At 45.5% G+C, this 15,793-nt stretch overlaps 1 protein-coding gene across 14 annotated transcripts in view; it reads right to left on the bottom strand.

The window, feature by feature from the left end:
* The window catches only part of DNAH14 (dynein axonemal heavy chain 14), a 477,343-nt gene that overhangs the window by 314,456 nt on the left and 147,094 nt on the right, over positions 1–15,793 (bottom strand). For all 14 annotated transcript variants that reach the window (XM_053307834.1, XM_053307849.1, XM_053307840.1 and 11 more), the window contains one exon: positions 8,444–8,689. In XM_053307834.1, coding sequence (XP_053163809.1) covers positions 8,444–8,689 — 246 coding nt within the window. The remainder of the gene's footprint in view (positions 1–8,443; positions 8,690–15,793) is intronic.

A 15,793-nucleotide genomic window follows, 5' to 3' on the forward strand; every position in this document is an offset into this window, starting at 1 on the left:
ACCAACATTACCTCCGTCTTGTCTGAATTCAATTCCAGTTTATTAGCCCACATCCAACCCATCATGGCCTCCAGCCCCCGGATTCAGGACATCCACCGACTCCTTAGGATCAGGTGACAAGGAGAGATAGAGCTGAGTGTCATCTGCATATTTCTGACAACTCAGTCCAAGTCCCCGGATGATCTCTCCCAGCGGTTTCAAGTAGATGTTAAACAGCATGGGGGACAAGACCAAACCCTGCGGGACCCCACAGGCCAATGGCCATGGAGCTGAGCAGTAGTCCCCCAGCACCACCTTCTGGACCCTCCCCCCAAGAAAGGACTGGAACCACTGCAACGCAGTACCTCCGATTCCCATACTTGAGAGGCAGCCCAGGAGGATACCATGGTCGATGGTATTGAACGCAGCCGAGAGGTCCAGCAGAACCAACAGGGACACACTTCCCATCTAGTTCCCAGTGTAGGTCATCCACTAGAGTGACCAAGGCAGTCTCAGTCCCATATCCGGGGCGGAAGCCAGATTGAAAATGTTCCAGATAATCCGTATCACCCAAGACCCTCTACAGCTGGGATGCCACCACATGCTCTATCACCTTGCCCGAAAAGGGCAGGTTAGTTGTCCGTGTCGGAGGAATCAAGGGAGGGCTTTTTTAATAATGGTCTTACCATTGCCTCCTTGAGGCATGATGGCATCCTGCCCTCCATTAATGAGGCATTAATAATCACCTCCAACCATCTGCCTGTACCCTCCCTGGCAGCTTTTATTAGCCATGAATGGCAAGGGTCAAGAGCACACAATGTCGCCCGCACACTGCCCAGGATTTTGTCTGCATCCTCAGGCTGCAGCAACTGGGGGAAAAATCCAACACAATACGACCAGATGGTACCAAAGGCATGTCTGCCGCAACTGCCAAACTCTAGAGTCCAAATTAGCATGGATGCGAGTGACTTTATCTGCAAAGTGACACACAAACTGATCACAGCGGGCTGTGGATGATTCCTCCCCCATTACCTGGGGTGATATGTGCAGTAATGTCTAAGCTACACAAAACAGTTCCGCCGGTCTGCACTGAGCAGATGCAATGCAAGCGGAGAAAAAGCATTTCTTTGCCACCCCCACGGCAACGGAGTAGTCCCTAAAATGAGAGCCAGTGTGGTGTAGTGGTTAGAGTGCTGGACTAGGACCGGGGAGTCCCGAGTTCAAATCCCATTCAGCCATGAAACTAACTGGGTGACTCTGGGCCAGTCACATCTCTCTCAGCCTAACCTATTTCACAGGGTTGTTGTGAAAGAGAAACTTAAGTATGTAGTACACCGCTCTGGGCTCCTTGGAGGAAGAGTGGGATATAAATGTAAAAATAATAATAATAAAAGGGGCTCTAGTCCATGTTCAGTCGGATTTGTCACGACTCTTCCTCCAGCATCGTTCCAGCCATCATCCGAGTTGTTTCATCGTCCTAAGCTCCGAGGAAAACCAAGGAGCCGAATGGGCTCCACAAAGTCAGAGAGGGCATTTAGGGACAATCGTGTCAACAGCCTGGGCCATCTCTCCATTCCAGAGATCAACCAGGGCCTCGACAGGGTCACCAGCTCTGGACACTGGAAACTCTCCGAGGGTCATATGGAATCCAAGCGGATCCATAAGCCTCCAGGGGTGGACCATTCTAGTCAGTCCATCACCCCTGCAAAGGGCAGATGGAGCAATCAAACTAGACCCCACCAGATGATGATCTGTCCATGACAAGGGAGTTATCTCAAACTCCCCCACCTCCAGATCATTTATTCCCCGGTCAGCAAAAACCAGACCCAGAGTATGTCCTGCCATGTGGGTAGGGCCCGATACCAACTGAGACAGGCCCATGGTTGCCATGAAATCCTGAGCCACACCCATGGGGGGGGCCCTCAGTGTGGACATAGAAATCCCCCAAAACAATAAGCTTGGGGGAACCCAAGGCCATCTCCGAGACCACCCCCGCCAGCTCAGGTAGGGAGACTGAAGTGCAGCAGGGTGGTCAGTGCACCAACAGAATGCCCAGCCTATCTCAGAGGCCCACCCTCAAGGACAGACACTCGAAATTCTGAGATTGCCTGACCGGGCAGCTGGAAATGGGGAGGGTCTCTCAATAGATGACTGCAATGCCCCCTCCCCAACACTCCAGGCAGGGTTTCTGCAGAATCAGAAAATCTGGAGGACATAGTTAAGAGAGACCAACCCCACCCTGCTCATACAACCAGGTAAGCATGCTCATCCACACTCAAATCGTGGATGAGAGATGTTTTAGCATTAACTGACCTGGCATTCAGCAGCAGCATCCTAATCCTTGAGGAGTGTTCTCAGAGCTCCCAGAGGTCTCAGGGTTGGGACCCATTGTGAGGGGTTTTGGCCATAGGGAACAATGGGGAAACTCAAAACACCCCATTGTTCCCCATAGGTAGCTCCTGGGAACACCAAAGTAGGTTGGGTGGTCTAGCATGATGGGTGCTACCTACCACCCCACCTACAAAAGAAATGGGCACACAGACTATTTTAAAGAGATTTTTAATCTTTACCCAAATCCCCATAAGATCCTATGGGGGCTTGGGGAAAAGGTTAAAATGGGGTGATTAGAGTTTCCCCATTGTTCCCTATGACTGGAACAAGCTCACAGAGTACACCCACAAATTTTGCAATGAAACCTGCAATGCATTTTGCAACTCTGCTTTTAAAAACACTACAGAAGCACACAGCAAAAGGGAATCTGTACCTCCCAACAAATAACATTTTCCCAAACACACAGCCAAAAAAGAATCACTGACCCAGAATCTACTGCCAGCCACAGTGCCTGCACTGCAGTAACATCACTGGCACAAGGCGCACACTTGCACACAATTGTGACTCCATTCTTACTTCCCAGCATTGCAGCAGCACCCTCAGCAGCAAGCATAGCCATAAGATCAACTAGAGAAGAGCAACTTCAACCACATTTTGACTGAGTACACCTTGCAAAGCAGATTGCAGAGCAGACAAGAGCAGTGAGTGAAGCACAAGTTAATCTCAAGGCCAGACATGGTGCTCATCACAGCAGTCACCAAGAAATATTAGAGAGAGAGAAAGAGCTGCCACTGTCTTTTTTCACCACAAGACTACCTCACAAATCAAACCACAACTCAAGAAAGGCAGGCAAGTACATTCTGTCTTTGTCAGTCTGAGATTCAGAAAAACCAGATAGTTATAGCAGAAATAGCACAGCATATTATACTTAGTGCTGAGAAAAGAAAACCACAAAATCAAAACTACCTTCCTCCTTTCCTGATGTATCCTCTTCAAGAGAAGTATAAGGCCTCCCAGTCCCTTTGAATACATTTTGAAATTCCCTCCTTCTGTATTCCCCCTCCCTCCACCCAGTCAATGGAAGCACAATTGCCAGTGACAACACTTGATTTGTATGATAACAAGCCAACCAATCAGCAAGAAGATTGCAAGCCAATCGGAAGCCAATGCGAAAAAACCAATCAGCAAGGGAAAAACAGCCCTCCAAAATAGTGATCTGAACACTTCAAACAGTCAAACTGAAACAGGCTCATTCCTTTCTGTGCTCGAAACAGACCCTTCATTTGAAGGACATTCTGTTTCAAGCTTCAAACATGAGCCCAGAAGATCTTAACCAATCATGCCTTCCAATAGCTATTGATATTGCCATGATCAGAGATGCAAGTTTGGGTGGGGTATAAATTTGATAGATCGATAGATAGATGATCTTGGCAATGCATTCAGCAAAATGCCATCAGAATATAGCTCTTGCTTAGCCAGCTGTGCCACTTCTTTACCTGGGTCCCTTTTATCCTGTGGTAGTAAGTCAAAAAATGGGGATACCTTTCCCCATAGGAAGTTATTGTATCTGGCTTTATAGGCCTGTTAGTTTGAAATCTTTAGATTTAAAGCTACCGCCGAGAACAAGATTTTGCCTGTGATGCCTCTACAACTACAGAATTTGATGTGGGATGCTTATGTAAAAATGAGCATGTGTGAAACAGGATGCTGGACTAGATAGGCCTTGGGCCTGATTCAGCAGAGATGTTCTTATGGAGTTACCAAATCCAAGTCTTAGGGGCTATATGTTGTGACTCTTTTGGATTTGAGACTGGTAGATGTCTCAGACTATTGGAAGGAGACTGGGTTGGTACAGATTGATGGACCTTCTTTTTCTCCTTAGGTTTTGTTGCAATTGCATTCAGGTCTAATGGCTGTTTCCTTTGGGGGATCTTGGGGAGATGATGTCCTGCATGCAGAGGAACTACTGAGTTGGTAGACTTCTGCTGAAGCCCCTCCTCCTCCTCCCCCCATTCCAAACAACTGAGCTGGCTGACCATTCGGTGCTGAAGTAGACAAAGTTGATGGTATTGGCACTGATGCTTGTGTGGTTTGCGTCAGGCATGGGGCTTCACACAGTACTGGAGGCCTCAGTACCTATACAGTCTTAGGTGACTGCAGTGGCACCTGTTCTCCCTCTGAGGTCTGTGTTCCCAAAGCCAAAGAGCATGTGACACAATTGAAGCCTTGGGAGTGAGAGATTGGGAAGAGCAAAAGGCCTGTTCCCAGTGAAGGCGAGATACTCTATTTCTCCATGCCTGCTTAGTCAGTTTTAGACAGTGGGGGCAGGTTTCAACCATGTGCACCTCCCCGAAGCAGAACAAACACTTGCTATGGCTGTCCATTGAGAGTAAGAACAGCCCTGCTGGATTAGGCCCAAGGCCTATCTAGTCCAGCACCATGTCACACACAGTGGCCCACTAGATGCCTCTGAGAAGCCTACAGGCAAGAGATGAGGTCAAACCCTCTCTATTGCTCCCCTGGTATTTAGAGGCATCTTGCCTCTGAAGCTGGAGGTGGTCTATTGTCACCAGTCTAGTAGCCATTGATAGATCCCCATAGTTGCTTCTTTTCCAGACTAAGAAGCCCCAGGTGCTGTAGCCTTGCCTCATAAGAAAGGTGCTCCAGCCCCCTGATTATAGTTGCCTTCTGCACCTTTTCTAGTTCTACAATATCCTTCTTATGATATGGTGACCAAAACTGTACGCAGTATTCCAGATGTGGCCACATCATAGATTTGTATAAGGGCATTATATTATAAGCATTTTAATTTTCAATCCTCTTGGCAGGATTTATTCTTGCGAGTGTGGTGACCTCTCAGCTCCAGATGGTCTTGGAGGAAACTGATTATCTAGACCCATTTCAAACTGGCTTTCAGGTGGGCTATGAGGTGGAGACTGCCTTGGTCAGCCTGATGGATGATCTACAATTGGGAATTGACAGAGGGAGTGTTACTCTGTTGGTCCTTTTAGATCTCTCAGAAGCTTTTGATACTATTGACCATAGTATCTTTCTGGAACATCTGAGAGTGTTAGGGGTGGGAGGCACTGTCTTATAGTGGTTCCACTCCTACCTCTCAGACAGATTCCAGATGGTGTCGATTGGAGACTGTTGCTCTTCGAAATCTGAGCTTATGTATGGCGTCCCTCATGGCTCCACACTGTTTCCAATGAATGAATGAATCAATGAATCAATTTATTACAGCCATAGGCTAACCTAACCCTAACCCAATGGTCTTTAACATTTACATGAAACCGCTGGGAGAGATCATCGGGGGATTTGGTGTGGGGTGTTATCAGTATGCTGATGACACCCAGATCTACTTCTCCATGTCAGCATGGCATAACATCCCTATATACCTGTCTGAAAGCAGTAATGGGCTGGATGAGGGAGAATAAACTGAGACTGAATCTAGATAAGACAGAAGTACTTATCTTGTATGGGGTCAGAACTCCAGAAACGATTTTGATCTGCCTGTTCTAGATGGGGCCACACTTCCCCAAAAGGAACAGGTACGCAGTCTGGGAGTACTTCTGGAAAAATACAAAGTGCAGGTTATAACCTATAAAGCCCTAAACAGCTTGTGCCCTGGGTATTTAAGAGAATGTCTTCTCTTAAGCCCCACCGCCCATTGAGGTCATCTGGAGAGGTCCATCTCCAGTTGCCGCCAGCTCGGCTGGTGGGATGGGCCTTCTTGATTGCTGATCTAAGATTGTGGATCCTCCCCATCTCTGGCAATTTTAAAAAAGCATTTAAAAACCTACCTCTTCACCCAAGCTTTTTCGGCTTTTCAAATTAGGTTTTAATCTGTTTTGACTGTTTAAATTGTTTAAGTTTTATGTATGTTTTAACTTGTTATATGTTATTGTTAACCGTCCAGAGATGAAAGTTTGGTGCAGTGTGCAAATTTGATAAATAAATGAAAATAAATAAAATATAATAAATAAATAAGATGCTTACAGACTGACTGCTTTACAGTCTGTTCTAGTGTCTTCCCTGGTACCAATTAGATTAACTGGACAGTAATTTCTCAGATGCTCCTTTTCCCCCTTTCTGGAGATTTTGGACATTAGCCCATCTCCAGTCCTGTTGCACCTCATTCATCCTCCAGAATATCTCAAATATGATAGAAAAGAGGTTCTAAGAGTACATTAATAAGCTGTTCTAGTACCCTTGGATGCAATTCATCCAGTGAAGAAGTTAAATAAGCATTTCCTGAACAACTTGTCAGTCTTGCACTGTAACCCTGATCCCATACCATTCATGCTGCTTTTGTGAGGTTGATCACAGTTTTCCCTTTTGGGAGAAGTGGACAAAATGAGAACAGAGCACTTCCACCTTTTATTTGTCATCTGTTAACATTTCACCATCATTACTGAATAGCAGGCCTAATATTTCCTTCTTACTTTGATTTGGAAAAACAGTTTTGGTTGTCTTAGCATCCCTCACCAGTCTCAGTTTATTCTGAATGTTAGCTTTCAGTCTGAGCTATTCATCTTTAGGATAATAGGAATCTGCCTTATACTGAGTCAGACCATTGGTCCATCTACTCAATATTGTCTACACTGACTGGCAACAGCTTCTCTATGGTTGCAGGCAGGAATCTCTCAGCACTATCTTGGAGATGCTAAGGAGGGAACCTGGAATCTTCTGCTTGCAAGCATGCAGGTGCTCTTCCCAGAGTGGCCCCAACCACTAAAGGAAATATCTTACCATGTTCACATGTAGTCTCCCATTCAAATGCAAACCAGGATAGACCTTGCTTAACAAAAGGGACAATTTATGCTTCCTAACACAAGGCCAGTTCTCCTCCCATTTATCTGTTGTTAGTGACCTGTTCTTCCTTCCATTTCTTTTACATGACCTCACTAAGTTTTTTGTGCCGCTACTTTGGCTTTTTCAGATGTTTCCCATGTTTCTTTTCTAATAAGAATGATTTAGTAATTCCTTCAGAAACTCCCTTTCCCCTTGGACCCCTTTCCCCAAACATTTATTTAGCCATAGAATCTTATATAGCACTTTTCTGAGCATATTAAAATCCAGGGGTGGCTCACACATGAGGCAAACTGAGGCAGTGGCCTCAAGCAGTGCCTGAGCCATGAAGTGGCGAGTGCAGGCATTCCACCTGCTGTGGGTGTCCCCTCATCTGCCTGCTGCTGTCACAGCTCCCTGACTCTTCATCACCCCACCACCTTCCCTTTTTGTCCCCCCTCAGTATATGGCAGCTAATCAGAGGGTGGGGCCAGCCATGCCTCCCACACTTGTGCTGCCCTTCCCCATTTCCCAGCTGCCTTACCTTCTGGACACACTAGGGTTTTAAACTATGAGTCAGCAGTAGAGACACAGGAGACACTTCTAGCACAGATTTATTGCTTCTGTGGCAACAGCTTTACTAGCTAGATCGCTTTCTCACACACTCTATTTCCTCCCACACCTTCCACCAACAGGCTTGCATACTTTGCTCCATTTTGGAAGCAAAGCACAGGGCACAAAGCCTGTTGGTGGAAGGCATGGGGAAAGCAAGCAAGAGAGAAAGCGAACCAGCTAGTGAAGTGGTGGCAACAGAAGCCTCCACTCTTGCTAGAAACACCTTGCTCTCACCTCCGCTGTTGACTCACAGTTTAAAACCCTAGCATGCCCAGAAAGCAAGGCAGCAAGGTAACAGGGAAGGGCAGCACAGGCAAAGGAGATGGGACTGGCCCTGTCCACTGGTGTTGGCATCAGCGTGCCTGGCCAGTGGTGTCATAGCACTGCCTCAAGCAGCACAAGCCCTTGAGCTGGTACTGTTAAAGTCGGCTTTCCTGAAATCCAAGGTACACTTTTAACTACACTAGCTTTCCACATAATCAACAATTCTACCATTACAAGATCAGGTTGCCACTACTTCAACTTCATTGACAAACACTCCCCTATTGGTTAGGAATCAAGCATAATTAATCCTAGTTTCTTTCTCTATCTTCTAAAAGTGGAAATTGTCACCAATTATTGGTGATTCAATACTTAGTGGAGTTAGTCTCTCAACAGATATCAGGATAATTGAAGTCACCTCTATTACTATAGATAGTTGTCACCATCTATAATTACTAAGGTTTACCTTAATTGGTCCAACAAAACAAGAGCCTTTAATTGTTGAAATTGTTACTTGAGAATCTTCTAACAGAGCTATTATATCTTCAGCAGATGTAATAATCAAAGTAGCTGATGCCTCAGTGCGATATGGAGATAAATGAAAATCAGTTTTTTGCCAAAGGTTAATGATATTTTTCAGCATTGTTTCAAGAGTTGTTTCATTGGTAGCTGTTATAGATATTTCATGTATTTCTTTTCTGTACTGAAACATCTACAGAAGAAAAGAAGCATTAATAATGTCTGCTAGTAGGCAAAAGAGAGAGATTAAATCAATTTTTATAAACACTGCTGTGTGTGTACATATATACCCTATACATACATATAGAATGCTTTTTAACATCTACATGAAACCACTGGGTGAGGTAATCAGGAAATTTGGTGCAGGGTGTTATCAGTATGCTGATGACACTCAAATCTATTTCTCCTTATCATCATCATCATCTGGGAATGGCGTTCATTCCCTAAATGCCTGCCTACGGGCAGTAATGGGCTGGATGAGGAATAACAAATTGAATCTGAATCTGAATTGAAGCTGAAGAAAGTTAGTTTTGTGGTAGCAAGCATGACTTGTCCCCTTAGCTAAGCAGGGTCCACCCTGGTTGCATATGAAAGGGAGACTAGAAGTGTGAGCACTGCAAGATATTCCCCTCAGGGGATGGAGCCGCTCTGGGAAGAGCAGAAGGTTCCAAGTTCCCTCCCTGATATCTCCAAGATACAGCTGAGAGAGATTCCTGCCTGCAACCTTGGAGAAGCCGCTGCCAGTCTGTGTAGACCAGGGATTCTCAACATGTGGGTCCCCAGATGTAATTGGACTTCAACTCCCATAATTCCCAACCAAAGGCCACTGGGGCTGAGGATTATGGGAGTTGAAGTCCAATAATATCTGGGGAACCACATGTTGAGAAACCCTGGTGTAGACAATACTGAGCTAGATAGACCTATGGTCTGACTCAGTATATGGTAGCTTCCTATGTTCCAAGCAAGACAGAGGTACTCATTGTGGGGGATTGGAATTTGAGGGATGAGTTAGATCTGCTTGTGCTGGATGGGGTTACATTCCCCCAGAAGGAACAGGTACACAGCTTGGGAATGCTCTTGGATCCAGGCCTCGCCCTGGTATCCCAAGTGGAGGCTATGGCCAGGAGCGCTTTCCATCAACTTCAGCTGATTCAACAGTTGCGTCAATTCTTTGAAGAGAATGATCTCAAAACAGTGGTAAGCTCCAGGCTTGACTATTGCAATGCATTCTACATGGGGCTGCCTTTGTACGTAGTTCGGAAACTTCAGTTAGTTCAAAATGCAGCAGCCAGACTGGTCTCTGGGGTAACCCGGAGAGACCATATTATGCCAGTTTTAAAACAGTTGCACTGGCTGCCAATATTTCCAGGCAAAATACAAAGTGATGGTTATTACCTTTTAAAGCCCTGAACGGCTTGGGTCTGGGCTACCTTAGAGAGCATCTTCTTCTGTATGATCCCTACTGCATGTTGAGATCATCTGGAGAGGTCTGTCTCCAGTTACCACTGGTACATCTGGTGACGCCTCAGAGCCGGGCTTTCTCTGTAGCTGCTCCTGAGCTATGGAATGCACTCCCGGCCGATACCTGTAATTTAAGCTTGTTGGCCTTTAAGAGAGCCCTGAAAACTTACTTGTTTGGCCTGGCCTTCCAAGGCTTTTAAATTGTTTTAAAGTATTTTAATTGGTTTTAAGTGGTTCTGAATTGTTTTAAAATTGTTTTTATATTGTTTTAATCAGTGTGTTTTAAATGGTGTTTGTTTTTATATTTTTTAAACTTGTTGTGCACCGCCCAGAGTCTTTGGATGAGGTGGACTGGAAATGTGGTTGGTCAATGAATGAATGAATGAATGAATGAATGAATGAGGGAGCAAGCAAGCAAGCAAATAGGGGGACGGGGAGGAGAAAATGCAAACATGACATAAGAATTTTAGAGGCTGTCACCTTTAAAACTCTCTTTAAGAGAGAGTTACTGGTCTGGTTTTTGCCACTTTCATGGCTGTTCGAAATAATGTACACTCTTCTACCCATATGGTATATCACTACACAATCCAATCTATGTGGGCAGAAGAACACATGTCATCAGGAACATCTGGAAGCAACCACAGAGGCAGAGGGAACCATTCTGCTTCAGAGAATACATAAAGATAATCGGGTTGCTGATTCTACATGGCTGAATCTCATGTCACACCCCTATCATATGAATGATGGAATCATACTAAGCATGTGCACTATGAATGTTTCAAGCAAGTGAAAATTATGCCACTGACAATTATTCAAAACATTCTGGTAACCAACACAAAATTCTTCTTTTTAAATAAATATTCTAACAACTGACTCACCGGACTGTGACCAAAAATCCAGCAAGACCTCTTGTTTATTATTATGCCATTGGCCAGATGATGATGATGATGATGAATAGATTATTATATATGCTTTTTAACAAAACAAGAAGTCATCAAAGTAGTTTACACACAAAAAACAGGTTGCTCACCTGTAACAGATGATCTGGAGGTGATCCGTTTTATTAATAAGGAATGGGGTTCTGCACCTGCGCAGGGACCTCACAGGTAGATTGACTAGCTCCTCGTGCCACCTCCAACAGCCCTGCACGTGGTCCATGCTTCCGTTATATTAGGCAGTTGAGGAGTGCCTCTCTCAGTTTCTGTAGGCCGCCAGTTTAAGCTATTGTTCTGACGATCCCGTTTGTTATTGCCGTTGTCCTGCCCTGCTCACTGCGGGGAGGTCCAGGCAGGTTTTATGAATACAAGTGATCACCTCCAGATCATCTGTTACAGATGATCAACCTGTTTATCTGGATTGTGATCCATTGCATTCATAAGGAATGGGTGTTTAGCCAGCTGCCTATCAGGTGGTGGGCCATCAAGGCAGGACCCACTTAAGGACAGTCCGCCCCAAAACTGAGTCCCTAGACTGCCGGAGGTCCAGCGCATAATGCTTAATAAACAGCTGAAGTGTAGACCATGTTGCTGCCCTACAAATGTCTGGCATTGTAATGCCTGCCAAATTGGCAGCTGAAGATACATACGCTCTTGTGGAGTGCACTCTGATGGCATTTGGAGGCTTCTTCCCCTGAGTCTCGTATGACAGCCTTATAGTCTGAGTTATCCATTGGGACAGCCTTTATCTTGAGACTGGCCTGCCTATAGACTTTGCCTTGTAGAGAACGAAAAGCTTCTTTGTCTTACGGATGTCCTTTGTAGCATCCAGATAGTATAGCAGTGCTCTCCTCACATCCAAAAAATGCATGGACTTTTCTAACTGCGATTCTGGATTTTGGAAGAAGGCTGGAAGAACTATATCTTCATTTATATGGAAGTCAGTTATTATCTTGGGTCTGAAGTGTGGGTCTAGGCGCATCAGGACCTTCTGTGGAAAGATTTGGGTGTACCGGTGATCTGCCCATAGTGCAATGAGCTCACTAACTCTTCGTGCTTTTATTGCTATCAAGAACGCCATTTTTAATGTTTTGTATCTTAATGTGGCCTTTGCAAAAGGCTCATAAGGCTGTTCCAACAGGGCATTGAGCACTAGAGTCAGATCCCATTGCTGTATCTTATTGGTGAGTACAAGTTGTTTACTCCCTTAAGAAACCTTTCCGGATGGGAGAAAACTGTTGTCCCTTCCCAGCCCTTGTGTTCTGAAGATATTGTGGCCAAGTGCACTTTGAGTGATGTGTTTGCTAAGCCTGACAGCTTCAGTGTCGTCATGTAGAGGAGGATCTGTCTAACCATTCCTCTCCTACGGAAAAATCTCTGTCATTTTGCATAAGCCGCAAACCTCCTCCATTTGCAATTGTAACTATATCTCGTAGAGTATCGTCTATTGTTAAGCAATATCTTGTCTAATAGCCTACACGCCATGCCGTCAGTCTTAACGTTTCAAGCTGTGGGTATTGGGTCATTCCTTGGTTCTGACTCAGTAAGTCTGGCTGATTTGGAAGTTTGTGGTATTTTCCTTTTGACAGTTCTAGCAAGGGAGCAAACCATGGCTGTCTAGGCCACCAAGGCGTTACCAGGATAGCTTTTGTGGCATCCTTGAGCATTTGAGATACCACTCATGATATTAGAGGCTGTGGCAGGAAGAGACAGAATTGGCCCTGGGTCCATAGATTCTGGAACGCATCACCCAGAGAATTCTTGCCATGCCCTGATTGGAAACAGTATCTTTGACATTTTTTGTCTGCAGCAGTTGCAAACAGATCTATTGTTGGCCAACCCCACTTGGTGAATACCACTTGTAGGTAGGCCTTGTTTAGTTCGCATTCATGATTGAGACGCAAGATGTGTATCTGAGCAAGTAACTTTTCTTTGTCGCTGCTATGAGCCAGTCATCAAAATAGAGATAAATCACTATCTCTTCTGTTCTTAAGTATGCCACTACTACTGCCATGACCTTTGTAAATACCCATGGCGCTGTTGAAAGGCCAATTGGCAAAACCACATATTGGTATGCTGTATCACCAACTTTTTCACATATCCCCACATGAATATACGCGTCCTTCAAGTCTAGGGTTACTGCCCACTCCTCTCTTGCAAGGAACTGCAAGATACCCTGCAGGGTTATCATCCTGAATTTCCGTGTGTCCACATATTGATTTAATTGTCTCAGGTCCATTATTGCCCAAATCCCTCTGTCCTTCTTGGGGATTTGGAAATAACAGGAGTAGAATCCTGACATCCTGTCCATCCACTGCACTTGCACAATCGCCTGTTTCTTGAGCAGCATCTGTACTTCTTCTTGTAGGCCCGTGGTCAGTCTGGTAAACCTTACCCCCTGAAAAGGCGGCAAAGCTTTGAACTCTATTGCACAACCAGACTCTATAATCTTTAAAACTCACTGGTCTAATGTTATGTTGTGCCAACTGGATGGAAATGTTGGTCTTCACAAGGCTGATGTCATGAGCCTTGGGCGCTGAAGCTTGCGATGCAGTGTGCTTGTGCTGTGGATAGACCTGGCCATCAAAGAGACTATTTGGCTTGCTCTCTGTTCTGTTTTTGGCCCCTTTGTCTTTGTCCATATGCCTTGCTCTTTTGGAAAGGCCTATATTGCTTCCTATATTCTCTTTTCTCCTGCCTATAAGAAGGGCAGTTTGGCTGCCTTCCGTAGTTGGAATTGTGAGACAATTGGCCTGCTCTACTTGACATTGCCATGAAAGACTTTGCTGTGAATTTTAATTTTTTTCAGGACTCCATGGTACTGTCTGTGGCCTCTGCAAATAGGCCCTTCCCATCATAAGGTAAGTGCTCTATTCTTTCCTTCATGTCTTGCTGCAGGCCCGTGGACCTCAGCCATGCATGGCGGCGCAAAGTGACAGATGTAGTCATCGCCCACAATTCTGTCTCAGCCAAGTGCTTGTATGTGCTGAGCAGATACCTGGTAACCACAGTAGATTTCTCATAGGTCTGCGCAAATTTCTCTTGGAATTCTGCAGGGGTCATTGAAGCTGAGTCTTGAAACAGGATATCCCACAGATGGTGTCCATACCTAGCCAGACATGCCGAATAATTCGCTATTTTCATTGCCAGACTAGACGTGGAATACACCTTACGGCCCAAAACATCGAGTTTTCTGCCCTCTTTGGGGGGTTGGGGTGGCACTGTCCACCTCTGGAGGATGCACATTCTACCACCACAGAGTTCAGGACAGGATGTTTCATGAGGTAGTATCCTATACAATCCTTCTAACTTCCTTTAAGTGGCCGTAGATGTTTGTATGACTTCCCAAGCTGACTGCACTGCCTTATTGATTGCTGGCAGCATGGGAAGAGATACTGGGTGTGACAACTTTGCTTTTGTCATCATATTATAGACAGGATCCTTTAGATCCAGTTCTGGCAGTTTCAACTCAGGGTTCCAGCTCCGCAATGCTCTCCTTCTCCATTTCCAATGCATATGACGTTTCAGCATCAACCTCCTCAGACGGTTCTGTTGGCAAGATCTCTGGAAGGGTAGGAGGCGCCTTCTTGGTGGGGACTCCTTTGGGCTTTCCTGACAAGGCCGATTGTTGAACCAGCAGTTGGCTGGTTTGCTCAAGCATTTGGCACCCTGTAGTTGCCATCCTGACTATCTTCTGTGGGACATCAGATAATAGATGTACTTGTGGCAGTGGTTGCAGTACCCCTTGTTGGCGTAGAGCTTCCTGCTGTACCTTCCAGATTTTATATTCTGCATAGTCAGCCGAATAGATAACAGGTGGGTTATGTCGGAAACTGCAACTACGTGTGATCTGGCCAAGCCCTCCAGTTGAAGATGCAGTCTGAGATGGAAATGGCGTATAGACTGCACCAGGATGTGCTAAGATAGGTAGTAGCCTGTTCAATCCCAGCCGATCAGTCATTTGGGCCATTAGGAGCCTAATTGGACTAGTCGCAGCCAACACCAGACGCATTGGATTCAGAATCGAGGGCAGTGCTCTCACCAGCGACAGCGAAGGAGTTTTCAGTATCGATGGCATTATGCCCTCCGTAGCTTGCTCAACCTTTAGGTTCAAAAAACCTTGGAAGGTTGAGCGTACTTTCACTAGACTCTAGCAGAGCTATCAGTGATGTATTAGTCTTTGGGTCCAGTGCAACTTTCTTCTCTGCTACTGCCCCCTTTCCAAAGTCCAGATAGTCCTCAGGCTGGTACATGTGTGGTGTTGCATTGGGTGATTGTATCGGAGTTTGTGCTGGAGTCAAAGACAAAGCGTGACATTGCACCAAAACTGTCAACGCCAAGGGTAGCTTGTCCTTCAATTCTCTCTCCAATGTCATTCTTGATTCTGACATTGGCACAGATGTCGATGTGGTTTTGGACATGGTTGTCTTCGGCTCTGTAGTTCTCGGTGTCAATGGTGATGTTGGGGAATTTCATACCCAAGGCGCCGGTGTGACGTCCGCAGTGGAATCCCAATTGTCCTCTTCGGTTTGTAAGCCAGTTGGCGATGGAGTTCTTTTTTGTTTTCTTTTTAGGTGGTGGCGATTCAGTCTCCTCATCAGTAGAAGCGCCCTCTTGTGTCTATGTTTCTTCTCCTTCATGGTCTCTTCACATTTAAATCCCTATTCTGTGGTGGCTTTCGACTGCAGCTTTGCAGAGTCCACCGATAGAGCTACAGTCTCTGAATGCGTTGTTTCACTCGACACCAACCTCGATACCATAGGTCTCTGTGTAAGTGGGCTCGACACTGACCTTGATGTCAAAGGTCTTGGCGTCGGAGGACGAAGTGCGTCGTCATAAAGTGCTGCTCTCAATCTCAGGACCCAGTTCCTTAGCGTTTGCTTAGAGAAGGAGCAGCATGT

Source organism: Hemicordylus capensis, chromosome 1 (assembly GCF_027244095.1).
Source record: "Hemicordylus capensis ecotype Gifberg chromosome 1, rHemCap1.1.pri, whole genome shotgun sequence".
Classification (NCBI taxonomy): domain Eukaryota; kingdom Metazoa; phylum Chordata; class Lepidosauria; order Squamata; family Cordylidae; genus Hemicordylus; species Hemicordylus capensis.